Here is a 15247-nt window from a genome sequence, read left to right on the forward strand (position 1 = left end):
AGTTGGCCACCAAGATCATGCGATTTAACGCCTTTAGACTATTTTTTGTGGGGCTACGTCAAGTCTAAAGTCTACAGAAATAAGCCAGCAACTATTCCAGCTTTGGAAGACAACATTTCCGAAGAAATTCGGGCTATTCCGGCCGAAATGCTCGAAAAAGTTGCCCAAAATTGGACTTTCCGAATGGACCACCTAAGACGCAGCCGCGGTCAACATTTAAATGAAATTATCTTCAAAAAGTAAATGTCATGAACCAATCTAACGTTTCAAATAAAGAACCGATGAGATTTTGCAAATTTTATGCGTTTTTTTTTTTAAAAAGTTATCAAGCTCTTAAAAAATCACCCTTTATATATATATATATTTTTGTTTTTTTGCTCTCGTTCGTAATTTATTGGACAAGTACTGTAGTTTGAATTAAATACTTAAATTAAAATAACCATTTATTTTGTATAAATTAATTTTATATATGTTTAGGATTGCACTAAACACTCAAATTAAACTCGTATGACGTATATATCTGTACTGAAATAAAACCACGATTCACTTTCAATATAAATTTATTTTCTGTATTTGGTACTCTCCAAGTACCATCTAATTCATTTAACAACTGAGAGCAATCCTATGCTTAGCTCAAGCTTATATAGAAAAATAACATGTAAGCGAACTGGCGCAAATAATAATGTTGTTATTGCATACGGAACAATGGTCTGGCCAAAGAACAGTATAATCGTATGATGTGCCAAGCTAAAACGCATCTCCTGATAATCGTGCGTCTAGTTGTTGTTGTATACTGCACAATGGTCTGACCCAAACAACGGTAGAAATGCTAAAACGAAAATGAGTCACCTTGTGATGCCAGATAGGGCAGTGTGTACCTGGATAATGGTGATGCCAAATTCCACAGTATAAATCATAAATTAAAATTACTGAACTTATTATTAATCGTTAACAATATATGTATGTGTATATTATCTATATATATAAAAGAAAGTTGTGTTAGTTACACCATTTATAACTCAAGAACGGCTGGACCGATTTGGCTGAAAATTGGTGGGGAGGTAGCTTAGAGCCAGAGTAAGGACATAGGATACCTTTTATCTCTTTATGTTAGAATCCATTACAACTCATAAATAGAAAAATTATATTTTAAATCATTAGCATTTGTTCAAAATTCATGTTTGTAAGAATCAATTGAATATATGCGTACAATTTTAAGCAGATTCGTCCTCAAAACTGATACAATTGCTATGTATTAGGAATAGAAGAAAAGAACTGCAACCAAATATGCAGTGTAATAGATTATAACTGGCTCAATAATCAGGCGCTGAGTACGTGCATCTCCAGCGTGCATTTTCCAGCCGCCCTTTTCGTCTTTCCACGCCTGAGAACCGCTTCATCATGTGCAGTATACTAGACTGACTGTCGATTGGACTCCAGTGGGAAATGATGGAGCTATGTTTCTATCACCGACGCAAAAATTCGGCTTTATTCCGATTAGAGAGCACTTAAACACTTCTCAGAATCAAATGTTCGTTGTTTTGGTTGTTTTTGTTGGAGGCACCTACTTTACTCATTTCGCCTGCTTTCAACATAGCAAATATCTTTTCAACGGTGGATTTCCCTGATGCAGACCCCAAATTCAACAGTATTTTCCCAAAAAAGCAATGCTTTATTAACACACGAAATGCTTTATAATCCATTTTTTTGTAAACTAAAACAAGTTGCTTCACATTAATGCTATATCTCATTAACTAATAATTATAATCCAACTAATAGAAATCATATATATGGTAGTAGTAGTAGAATTATCTATGTATCAGCCACAGTGAAGCGTGGACGGGTACTCTAGTATATAATATATGAAATTTAAAACTGACAAATGAATTTAAAAACATTTGTGAAAACATTAATGCGTATATAGCTTGTCTATTAATTTCTCCAACATTGTTGGGTATATGGTCATCAGGTTCAATAGAATCTTCCGTAGTGGTTGACGGATATAAACCGACGTCGAACGAAGTAGAACCATTATTAATTAATATGTAAAGGAGAAAACAATAGGCAAGAAACCAATTGCAGCTTAATTTATGTTTTTTTTTTGTTAAACATACGCAACCTTAGCTGCTTAAGGTTTTCAAATCCATCTTTCAGAAGCCCAAAACAATGCTCTACTCTAACCCGGTATTTTCTATGCCGTAAATTAACGGTCCAGATAAAGGGTATGGAGTCATGTGTAGAAGTTCACGCAAGTGAGGAAAGTTCTCTTATCGCCATTCACTTGGGAGTGGCCAGAAACAATCCTCTTACATATGACTCAAGCAGCTCACGACTTCCGGTCTTTGACTAAGTATCCTCTGAGAAGCCTAAGGACGTCTGTTTGAAGGCGAGCTAAAGTGAAAAGGCGAAATATCCCCTACATAGGGTTGTGAGCTGGGTTTGGGACCCGCCACGTAAAAAACCACCCCCAGTGAATAGCTATAACCAGATTCGTATGAGAGACCCCCCTTTTGATGACGACCATGGAAAACGAAATAAGGACTACGAATGAAGGGCATGCACCTGGAATGTCGGGTCCCTTAATTGGGAAGGTGCCGCTGCCCAGCTGGTTGATGTCCTCGTGATGGCTGATATCGCCGCCGTCCAAGAATTGACAAGGACTGAAACGAGTAGGTCCTTGTGACGCCCTGATGGAAGAGATGAACGATGTGACCAAAGATCTCTTCTATGAGCGATTGGAGCGCAACTATGAGAGCTGCCCCGCCAAGATATCAAAATCGTGCTTGGCGACTTAAACGTCAGGGTGGGCAAAGAAGGTATCTTTGACATTACGGTCAGTAAATTCAGCCTCCATAACGAAACAGCCCCAAATGGAATGAGGATTATCGACTTCGCCGGGGCCCGAAATATGGTTATCTGTAGTACGAGATTCCAGGATTCCGGCCGAGCTATTCAAACACGGCGGCGAGGAACTGATAAGGAGCATGCATCAGCTTTTTTGTAAAATATGGTCGGACGAAAGCATGCCCAACGATTGGAATTTAAGTGCGCTATGCCCAATCCATAAAAAAGGAGACCCCACAATCTGCGCCAACTACCGTGAAATTAGCCTCCTCAACATGGCATATAAGGTTCTAAAGAGCGTATTGTGTGAAAGATTAAATCCCACCGTCAACAAACTGATTGGGCCTTATCAGTGTGGCTTTAGACCTGGAAAATCCACAACCGACCAGATATTCACCATGCGCCAAATCTTGGAAAAGACCCATGAGAGGAGAATCGACACGCACCACCTCTTCGTCGATTTCAAAACTGCCTTTGTGCCGCGATGTCTGAATTTGGTATCCCCGCAAAATTAATACGGCCTCTGCAAGCTGACGTTGAGCAACACCAAAGCTCCATCAGAATCGGAAAGGACTTCTCCGAGCCGTTCGATACCAAACGAGGTTTCAGACAAGGCGATTCCCAATTGTGCGACTTCTTCAACCTGCTTCTGGAGTTCGAACTGCAGAACTAAATAGATAAGGTACCATCTTCTGTAAGAGTGTACAGCTGCTGGCGTATGCCGATGATATTGATATCATTAGCCTCAACACCCGCGCCGTTAGTTCTGCTTTCTCCAGACTGGGCAAGGAAGCAAAGCAAATCGATCTGGCAGTGAACGAGCGCAAGACGAACAGTCATCGCACTCGCGACTTGGCTCTCACGTCACTGTTGACAGTCATAACTTTGAAGTCGTAGATAATTTCGTCTATCTTGGAATCAGCGTAAACACCACCAACAATGTCAGCCTGGAAATCCAACGCAGGATAACTCTTGCCAGCAGGTGCTACTTTAGACTGAGTAGGCAATTCCTCTCTCGACGAACAAAAACCAAACTCTATAAGTCACTCATAATTCCCGTCCTGCTATATGGTGCAGAGGCTTGGACGATGACAACAACTGATGAGTCGACGTTGCGAGTTTTCGAGAGAAATGTTCTGCGAAAGATTTATGGTCCTTTGTACGTTGGCCACGGCGAATATCGTATTCGATGGGATGATGAGCTGTATGAGATATATGACGATATTGACATAGTTCAGTGAATTAAAAGACAATGGCTACGCTGACTAAGTCATGTGTCAATGGTAGAATTTGTAGAATTAAATGTGTAATTTGTAGAATTAAAACGTTATAAAACTAAATTTTAATAAATAAGTGTCGACGAACGGGGCGGGGAGAACCCTTTTCCGACGTGCTGGAGCTGTCGAGTTTTTACGGATGGAGGTCGAGACGTTTACTCGCGGTAGAGTAGAGGTGTTGACCTGGCGCAGTGTCTCAGCGAAAATCTTGTACTCGTAGATGAATGTTGATGCGTGGCTTGTATCGATCGAATTGTATGTGACCTTTCCTGTTGTCCATCCTTTTTGTTTTGTGGGTAGGAGCACAGGTGTGGTGAGTTGCGTTGAAGTGTCTTCAGCTGTGGTGAATTGCGCGGTCGTATTAGAGTGCGCCAGTTTTTCCCAGGTTGAGTGAGGGGGGAGGCTTAACTCATTTAAACATCCTGGGCCCCCTAGGCGAATATTTTGCCTAGTATTCCAAACATATGTTGTTGTACGTATTTCGCCGTACTGCTGATGGAGTAGCATGGATTTGACAGCAAAAGTATTTAAGATTGGCGTTGTAATGTTGTTATATTTATTCGTGTATGTGGAAAACAGCTTTTGGTTTAAAATATGTCACATATACATATTTGAATTTTAAAATGCAAATAGATGCTTAAGAGAAGCAACTTTATTTTGCGGGTTATTTCTTTGATAGGTTTATATTTGGGTTCTTATTTCAAATTTCTTTACCATCGGTTTGTAAACCTAGTTTTAGATTATTTGCCAATGTTTGGACTTTATTTATTCTCGGCTTATGAAGGATAGTAACTCCACGCCTGGCCAGATATGGCCAGGATGGGTACTCCATAGCCCTGGAGTTAGGACTGTGACAATAAAGGGATCTTGCGAGAGAATGGCCGTGAATTGCGAACGGCTTCATTTCGAATTATAATGTGGTAATTTCTAGCTACTTTTTTGAAGTAGAATGTTAAAATTTGACAACAGATTCCCATCTACTATCTTTATGAGGAGCGCTTATGTAAGAACGATAAGAACGACCTTTGCTTTTTGTAAGTCTAGGTGCGTCACACTATTGCATTGGGCATTTGGTGCTCGTTGAAACAATTTTTTTAAGATTTTTTTTTTTTTTTTGAAAATTTACGAAGAATGTCGATTTTTTGAAAAATCAGCTGCGAACCGGTGGCTGTGAAATTCATTGTGATCATAGTTGCGTATGCACTAATTTGACAAGTAGTAGTGCGCCACCGCTCTAGGATTTGTTCAGATTATTATTATTTTTTTTTTGTTTTTCCATTATTGGCGACAGCCATCTTGCGGGGCCGAAAATTTGTATGTCCTTTTAATATAGGGACTGTCAGAGGTAACTCTAACTTTATTTTTTATACCACTTTGTGGAGTGTTTGAATATTGTGGCTCTAGTGGTAGTCGTACGACGTACCGGCCATTATTTGATCGAGTAGTTGTGGCTCTCGAGTAGCGCTTACAATACTGATCTTTTATAGTTTTGTTTGTTATTGCAAGTTTTCTTGACGTTTGCTGTTCACTTAATTGTGAATTAAGGTATTTGTTTTTATTATACTCAACTTGAGTTGGTATGGTGGGGACTAGTTCTGTGACTAGTCCATTTTGTGTTTCGCTGTGCAGCGTTTGAGATTTTTGTGCCTTTGAACAGCATGGTGTCTCTTGGCAATTTTTAGTATTTTGGCTTTCGGGATTTGCTTTTGTAATTAAACCCGTGTTTCTTCTTGTATATGTGCTCCTTTGAGGTGAGGGATATGTGCTGTAATGCAGCATTGTATGATGTCTTTTATGACAATATAGGCAGTTAAATTTGCTTTTGCAATTTTTAAGATTATGTGTATGGGACAAGCAGTTTGTACAGAGTCTTTTTGATCTGACAAAGTTTTTCCTTTCGTTAATGTTTAATTTTTTAAACTTCTCGCAAGTTTTAAGTTTATGCCCTCTTTTACATAGTTCGCACGGCGTATGTTTTTTCTGTTCAGATGTGAACGATTGTGTTTTGTTAAAAATTCTATTTGATTTGTTTTTGCTTCTAGCTTGGGGTCTATTGAAGCTATTATTTTGGTCGTGTTTAATGTTCTTATTTCTGATTATTTTTTCTTCTAACCTTTCCGCAATTTCATATTGGGTGGTGAGAAAATCTTTCATTTGTGGCCACGTTGGGCACTTTTTTCGTGATGAGAGCGATTGCTCCCATAGAAGTAACGACTTTCCTGGTAATGCGGCGGTGCATATGTTAACCAGAATAGGATCCCAGCTATCTGTGGGAATATTTAGTGTCGATAGAATCGACAAGCAATTTGAAATAGTGGATTCTAGTTTGATGAATTCTACACTTGTTCCTTTCTTAACTTTTGGCAAGTTCATTAGTGTCGTTACTTGTTTATCGACCAGTATTCTTTCGTTTTCAAATCTAGCTTTTAGAGCTTCCCAAGCCAAATTGAAATTGTCGTCATTTAATGCGAACTGTTTAACTATTTCGCCTGCTTGGCCTTTTGTTTTATATCGGAGGTGATACAGTTTTGGGCCTTTGATAGTTGTGGATGGTTGATGTAAACGGCTGTGAACATGTCCCGGAAGGACGGCCATTCTTCATAACCTCCGTAAAATGTTTCTGTATCACATGCAGGCACCTCGAGTTGGATGCCTGAACTTACCTCTTGATTGTCTATTTGTGGCAGCTCTACTCTACTGTGGGGAGTAGGTGCAATTGCTTTAATGAGCTTTAATTGATCGGAGATCATAGCTTTCGTTTCTTCATATTGGTCCAAGCAGTTTTCGTAAATATCGTAAGCAGATAATTTAAAATTTTGTGGTAGATCTGAATCGTCAGAATCTACAATGGCGTCATAAGCCGCTTGGAGGCGAGACCAAAATTTTTTTAGATTTTGAGGTGAGGAGGCAAATCTAGTGCAGTATCTTATTAAACTGTCACTTTGTGAAATGAATTTAGCAACGTGATTTGAGCGTGTAGCTCCTGCAGGTGTATTTTGATTGGTGTTGTTATTAAGAATTTTTGCGAAATAATATTTTTTATTTATATTTTAGTTTGAAAATATATTTGAATTAATTACGTTTTTTATTTATCAAAATATTTTATGTCCGATTGATTTTTTATTTAGGTACACCCTAATACTTGAACTTATATGTATGTTTGTATGTGCGTATGAAGTTGCTTATGTTTTGTGCAATTGAGAGCTCGTCGAAGAGATCAATATGCCTTGTACATAAGTATGCACCAGAGACCTGCATTGAGTTTGATCAGCCTCGCTCAAAACGGTCACAACTCAGCACAGCGGTTCGCAACAAAATTGTTCGATCGAGTTTCGTGCTCAAAACGAAGGAGTTCGATCAGTTGATTGGATTGCTCTGCTTACTGATTGAAGCTGATTGGTTGGTTCCGGTATGATGATTGGAAATGATTGTACAGAAAAAGACGATCAAGTCCAACGATGCACGAAAACTCAGACATCGATCAAGTTGCGTTTGAATTGATTGTGATTAGACCAATCAGATCGAGAATTGCCCTGCGAATATGTATATACATACATAGTTTGTATGTACATATTTGTGTGTTTTAACGGAAACAAGTTGCGATGCATAAAATTAACCAAAACATTACTGCATTTTTAACGCTTAAAACTAAAATTCAATTAATGCTTAAAATTAATAAACAATGGTAATGCTTAGGGAACACAGATTTCTAATTTTAATCACTTCTTCATTGAGATCCACAAAAACTTAAAATTAAAAAAAGTTTATTTTTTGGTTTCAATCTTAATCGCTAAAACTTTTATAAAATGAATTTAAAAAAAAAAATAAGCTTTCAACTGAACATGGTCCGAGCCTATTTCTTTTTTCAGTTATAATATTTCAAGCTAAAGAAAAAGAACGCTCAGCGACTGCGCTGCTGGCAGGAACCAACCGGTTTGACCAAACGGTATGATTGTGATCGATCGGAATGCAAGCAGCATTCTCGAACATTCTTTGCTGCTCACACAAGCTTTCGATCGAGAAAAATCATGACGAAACAAGCAACAGTGATTGAAACTGATTGTTCGCTTCGAGCACGCTCGCTTACGATCATTCATTTTTGTTGAAGCAAAGTTTTCCGTCACAAAAAATCTGAGTCAATGATCGGGTATGATTGAAAAAATTGTGATCGTTGCAGCTCTCTGGTATGCACGAATTGTTTGTTATGCCTTGTTCGTAAGCAATTGAGAGCTCGTTAGAGAGCTTTTTGTCCACAATCCTGCTTGTTTTTGTTTGCCAAAGAACAAGAGGTATTGCTGGATAATTGCAAATGTGGACTTTGAACTTTTAGTTTTTTTTTGACATTTTTTGTTTTGCGTCACAGGCAGATTTTGCCGTATGTTTGTATGTAAATGTACTTATATTTTTGCGCAAAGGTGAAAGGTGCGAGAAAACGTAATAGAAAAGAAGTATTTTCCTTTTTTTAAATGCTGCATATGCAAATATGTATTTTAAATTTTAAATGTAAGCAAGTGTATTTATTATGTATGTATATGTGTATGCATATACTCGTATGTTATAATTCTATTTTATGTTTATTCTCTTGCTTATGCAAACCTGCTTATTGCTTTTGTTAAACATAGGAAGTATGATGGAAAATTGTAAGTAAATATTTTAATTGTTTTTTTTTTTTGTTCGTTAAAAAGTTTGTTTGAGTACACGCAGGTAAGTAGGCATCGAATAAATGAGTATTTGTATTTATGTATTCATGTGTGTATTATACATATATTAAAGGACTTGATACGCTCACTTGGTATTCCTTTTGTACTCGTATGTAAAGGGTGCCTGTAATGTACGTATGTACATATGTTTCTCCCGCCAATTTTGTTCCTTCGCTTCCCCCAGATGGTTCGATCTGTTGTGTTTGTTATTTGAATTTTTGTTGTTGTTGTTTTTTTTTTTTGTTTTAATTCGCGCCGTTTGTTTATTGCATTTATGTTTGTGTTATTGTTTAGGTGCTTTCCCTTTTCGTGCCCGGTTTAATGTTTTTTGTGTTTGTAAAGTTTTATATTTTGGTTTTGTAAGTTTCTGTCTTTGTCACCGCAGCTTTGTTTTTTCGTTCCACTGCACTATTTTGTTTTATGTCTTTATATTTGTTTTTATATTATAAGTTTTCGCGCCCGATTGTCCGCGTGTGGTTTTTATTGTTTTTGTTTGTTGAAATTACTTATTATGTTTTGTTTTAAATTCGTGCACAGTGTTTTTGTTTTCTTTTATGTTTTTGTTAGTTTCTGCACTTTTTTACCGAACATGGTTAGGTTTTTTGTCACTTCGTTTTTTGTTTTATTTTTTTTTTTTGCTTAGGTCACTGCACTTTTTTTCGCTTTTTTTCACTGCACACTGTTTTTTTTTTTTGTTCACCGCACATATATAATTATATGTGTTTTATGGATTTTGTTTTTCCACTGGTGCCTTTCTGCGAGGCTCGAAGGACCATGAATAAAAGTATACAAAATTTAGGTTTAATAAAAACAAATTTTGTTTGTATTTGCACAATTTGATTATAATAATTTAATTTGTAGAATTAAAACGTTATAAAACTAAATTTTAATAAATAAGTGTCGACGAACGGGGCGGCGAGAACCCTTTTCAGACGTGCTGGAGCTGTCGAGTTTTTATGGATGGAGGTCGAGAGGTTTACTCGCGGTAGAGTAGAGGTGTTGACCTGGCGCAGTGTCTCAGCGAAAATCTTGTACTCATAGATGAATGTTGATGCGTGGCTTGTATCGATCGAATTGTATGTGACCTTTCCTGTTGTCCATCCTTTTTGTTTTGTGGGTAGGAGCACAGGTGTGGTGAGTTGCGTTGAAGTGTCTTCAGCTGTGGTGAATTGCGCGGCCGTATTAGAGTGCGCCAGTTTTTCCCAGGTTGAGTGAGGGGGGAGGCTTAACTCATTTAAACACATTGGTTTATCGACTTAGTGGGTGAAAATATCCGGAAATAATACTAGAAATCGAGTGGGAAGCATGCGTCGATGCCTAAGAACAATAATTGCAACACAAAAACCGGTAAAACTAATGTAATCACTTTTGATTTATATAAATAAACATTGGGATACGTAAACTTTTTTGATATGAATTAGGCGCATTTTAAGCTTTAGTACTAATTTTTTTATTTGTGTAAAAAAAAAATATTTCGTTATGCTATACTTAATCTTAAATATAAATATTTTTAAATGGATAGAAAAAATACACAAAATTGATTTATTTTAAAACAAATAAAGGTGTCTTAATTTAGTAGAACTAGATGTATGTAAACTTTATTGATTGAATTGCAATTGCCTCTTTAAGCATGCTTGAAAGCTGTGAATATACATACCTTTGTATACATTACTGTCTGACTCTATGTGTACAAAAGAGGTCTCTGTCTCTACTTCACTGCTTAGTGTATATTCCATCGTGCGGTTTTCAGAGCTGTTTGGGAAGTGATAATCCATTAGCAGGCCTAAGGACTTCTCACTGGATACCGTCCAGTTGTGTCCTGGCTTCTGAAGGTATCCAATGTTATGCACCGCTTGTGCTATTATTTTTTTAAGTTGAGAATCTGTCAACTTTTTAACGAGGAAGTCCAGGTGCTCTTTGTTCACGGGCTGAAATGGCGGAATTACAGGAATACGTTTATTTTGGTCTTTCAGATTCATCTGCCAGTTCTCTCACATGACTCCTAAAATTTGTAAAGCTTTAAAATTGTAAAGCGGTGGACAATAATGAATGTCACTTAAATGGTTTGAATTTTACAACTATTTATCGCCTTAATTATTAGTATCTGTTCGCTACAGTAGAGCTTCATCCTCTTATACAAAAAAATATATCTAGAAAAGAAATTCGTTACTTAAAGCACATCATTTTATGTGAGCTTATGGAATAACATCCACGCAATGAATTCTGCTTCCTCCAGACAAGATAAAGAAGCAAAGCGTATGGGTCTGATATCATTAAACAAACAGTCGTCGCACTCGCGACTTGGCTTCGAAGGTACGACTTCATTTCGTCCACCAACAACAACGTCAGCATCGAAATCCACCGCAGATTAACTCTTGCAAGCAGGACGCAGTACCCGCCGGAGAAAAAGAGGAAGGCCTCTACGCCGTTGGGACGACCAGATGTGGTAGGACCTGGTGACACTTGGATTCTCCAATTGGCGCCAATCAGCGAAAACGATGTACGATTGGCGCGCTGTTGTAAATTTGAGTACAACCGCGTAAGCGATGTCTACGCTGCATTCCATCAATAGTATGCCTAGTTTTGCATCAAATATGTAGATCATATGCTTTCACCGAAAGATCTTGGCTTTTTAATTGAAGGTACTATAAAATTCATAAGAAAAAAAGTTTAGCTTAAATAACCAAACTTCAACCGTTAATATAAAACATAAACATAAAATGACTGCTGTTAGTTGCAAAACTTATACGAAAAATCAGCTGAACAGACGGCGTCCAGACGAGAACTCTTTTGTTACTCATCATCATTATATTACACATTATGCATATTTGCATTTATATATGTATATATATTACATACTAAAAAGCGGTTATAACATTTCAATTTTCGAATATAATGCAAATATTCCTTTGAAACCGAGCGAAACCGATTAGAAAGAATACCGGATCGCGTAGCAATGGGCAGGTACGAAAAAGAACACAAAACGTGCCACCCGAACATGTTCAGCACGTTCTTTTTATCTTTTCTCGTTGTCCCCTCGCCTACGAAAACCGGGATGGCGGTCTGAACATGCTCTCCTTCACATTTAGCGCTTATATTTCCACCGTTATGGTAGCCCTGTCCACCGCAATCTTCTAAATGAATGGTGTAACTTTCCAATGTTTTGCCAATTAAAGCGGCAATTGTTTTGGCGCTCGACTTGACACTAATTTTTTTCTTCTCTTACTATGAAAACAAAAACAAAGTCAATGTAAATACTCGTAAAGTTTTAACAAACCGTGATCTCACTAATAAAATGTCAAAATTGTTGAGATTGTTCGGCACAGGAAACAAATTTAATATCGTAACACAATACGTTTATACGAATTTAAATATACCAAACCAGAGTGCGCGTAATATATTTTTTATTGGATGTAGTAGTAAGTCGAACGTTAACAACTAAAACCAGATGGTTATTTTGGAGAGCGCATACAAATAGATGATTAAACATTTTATTTAACATTTTAATCTGTTCCATCCAAATGTATAAAATTGAAGTGATTCCTGGTGAAGAGTTATGTTTAAAGCTTAGTACGCAGCTCTCAAGAAACGTAAAAACTTCATATAAAAAAACGCTTAAGAAACGGTCCAGAAACGTTCCTGCGATAAAGTTACTTGTGCTAGTACGCAGCTCTTAAGAAAGCTAGTACTAATTTTTAATACTTTTTTTCAATAAAATGTGAATATGGCAAACCTGGTTTTGCGAAGAAACATCAAATCAACAATTGTTTCTTGCAGGAAATTCGAAGTAATCGTCAAATTCATCCTAAATTAGTTGAAATCATTATTATAAAGTATGTTCCATTTTGAAATGTTGTATAAAACCAACCAATCATCAACAACATTCCTTAAATCTCAATGAAAATATTTGTGTTACCATACACATACATACATACGCACAAAGTTTGTTTACTTTGTTCATTCTCTCTTGCTCTTCTAATGTGGATCATTCACAATGCGTAACCAGCTGTCAACATTACTTGAGAAATAATGTATTTTTGTTCTTGAGCAATTACTTGAGAGCTGCGTACCAACCTTAAAGGTGGAAATAACAATTAGTCGTGAATGTTTGAAAATAAAAAAGTGAACAATAAACAGAACGAAGAAGTAGTGTAAAAGAAAATAGATACGGTGATTGAGATTTATGAACTCGATATGGGTATTAAAGCGAGAACAGCGGCTAAACAAGAAGTATATTATCTAACATCTTTATAAACTGATACAGATTGTAGAAATACGAATCATATTAAGTGATGAACCGACAATTTTTTGAATACCATGCCTTGTGCGTTTGTTACCACTAGCTATCGTCAATAACCAATTTTACGAATGACTAAAAGCAGCATAATAGAAGCTCAAATTTATATTTCAACTGTCCGGTTGTTTTAGTTAAAAAAACGAGACAATGCATTGATTTTTGTTAAATCAAAAAGATAATTAGTCGTCCCTTTTTCCGCTTTCAGACGACCAATTGGACCGCTTACAAAATGCAACGGTTTTTAGCACTATCAATTTTGAAAATGGATTTTTCCGGTGGTAGAATCCAGTAGGAAGCATACCTATTCGGTCAGTATCAATTTTATAAAGTGCCGTTTGTCCAATACTCGTGGAGCTTTTCAAAGACCCATAAACAGGATTTTTAGAACTTTGGCACGAAAGGATATTGCATTGCGACGGCATAATACTTCTAGTCAAAGACGAAGAGCAAACAGTAAAGAATCTTTAATTAGAATTAAGACATGCCGAGATTACGGTTTACAGCTGAACTGTAAAAATGTATATTCTTCAAAAACAAAGTTACATTTCTCAGTTATATCATTAAGAAACAGACTCCCGGGCATCACTTGAAAAAATAAAAGCAGTACAAAATTTTAAAGCACAACAGATGCCGAAACAACTTCTTAGCTTTGTGGGTCATTTCAGAAAGTTCATACCAAATTATTCTGTTAAGGTCAAACCTCTTATATTCATGGCTAAACAAACCTACTAATTTGAAATCGAAATATCCGATTGATTGATGACTTATTGCAGAAGTCTTCAAACGACGCTCAGTTTCATCCAAAATTCACAAGCTAAGAACTTGAAATCATTTCAGTAGCAGAAACTAATGGAGATCATAGACAATAAATAGTCTTTCAAGAAAGGGTATGAAATATCAATGATAAATTAAAAAGTACATCAATTGTTCGGAACCGTGTGTCAACAAACGTTACCAAGGCAAATAACAACACCGCCATACACATTTCACATAGATTTTCTGGGTCCACTAGAGTCAAAAAATAAAAGTAGCAAGCATATTTTAGCAGTGATTGACTCATTAATGAAGTTTTGTTGCCTGTATCCTTCAAAGTCGACTGTTACGACAGAAGTCATAACAAAGCTGCAACATCAGATCGTGATTTTGTGAAATACAGCAAATATTATCTGCGACAGAGGTGCTGCTTTTTCATCAAACGACTATCAAACCTATCCAAATAACAACATGCTTAGGAAGCGTGAGCGGGCAGGTCGAATTATAACTTCAGACTTGTAGAAGCGCAGTATAATTGACAAATATATGGACGGATTCCAACAAAAAATTAGTTCGACGTTTATATAGAAACACTATGCCTTTGGAGTTATTGATTGATACAAAGATGCGAGCCATGTGTAGAAGTTCACGCAAGTGAGGAAAATTCTCTCAGCGCCATACTTTTGAGAGTGGTCAGAAACGATTTTTAACATATTGCTAAGCAGCTCACGTCTTCCGGCCTTAGACCAGGTATCCTCTGGGTAGCCAAAAACATCCGTTTAAAGAAGAATCACCCCTCCCCAGGGTTTGGTTTGGGACATACCACGTGAGAAAACATACCCAATGAAAAGTTCAAAACAGCCTCGGATGAGAGACCTTCCTTTTGTAGACGACCATTGCCAATGTGTTAGAGATTCCCTTGATTCGGAAGGTACCTCGTAAGAGTAAATCTGACATCACCGCTGTCCAAGAAGGGCGATAGACGGGACAAGGACTGAAACGAGTAGGTCTGGTAGCTGGCCATATTAAGGAGCACAAGTTCGGTGTAGGATTCGTGGTAGGATAGACTCTGTCGCCGAGATTTAGAATTCACACCCTTGAATGAGGATCCAGCCACAGTCCACACCAAAGCGAAGTTCTTTAACATATCGCTGATTTGCGCCCACGCCAGTGTCTTCTATGAACGCTTGGAGTGCATCTAAGAGAGCTGCTCCCGCCAAGATATCAAAACTTAAATGCCAGGCATCTTTGGCACAATGGTCGGTACATTCAGCTTCCATGATGAAAAATCTCCAAATGGGTCGACTTCACCGGGGAATATTTATCAAGCAACCTGGTTGTCTTTTGATCAGAAAACCACCAAACAGAAAGATCAT

General features: G+C 37.3%; 1 protein-coding gene across 21 annotated transcripts in view; it reads right to left on the minus strand.

The window, feature by feature from the left end:
- The window catches only part of LOC105224248 (synaptotagmin-7), a 566903-nt gene that overhangs the window by 520716 nt on the left and 30940 nt on the right, over positions 1–15247 (minus strand). For 2 of the 21 annotated variants that reach the window (XM_049460395.1, XM_049460398.1), the window contains one exon: positions 10479–11466. The exons of 15 other annotated variants lie outside the window; for them this stretch is intronic. Coding sequence is in view for 4 of the 6 variants with exons in the window: in XM_049460391.1 (XP_049316348.1) it covers positions 5400–6716 (1317 nt within the window). In the remaining 2 variants the exon portion in view is untranslated. Of the gene's footprint in view, positions 1–506; positions 11467–15247 lie in introns of those variants that run through there. 4 more of the 21 variants (XM_049460391.1, XM_049460393.1, XM_049460394.1 and 1 more) reach the window with 4 other exon arrangements.

The sequence above is a fragment of the Bactrocera dorsalis genome, chromosome 6 (assembly GCF_023373825.1).
Source record: "Bactrocera dorsalis isolate Fly_Bdor chromosome 6, ASM2337382v1, whole genome shotgun sequence".
Lineage (NCBI taxonomy): Eukaryota > Metazoa > Arthropoda > Insecta > Diptera > Tephritidae > Bactrocera > Bactrocera dorsalis.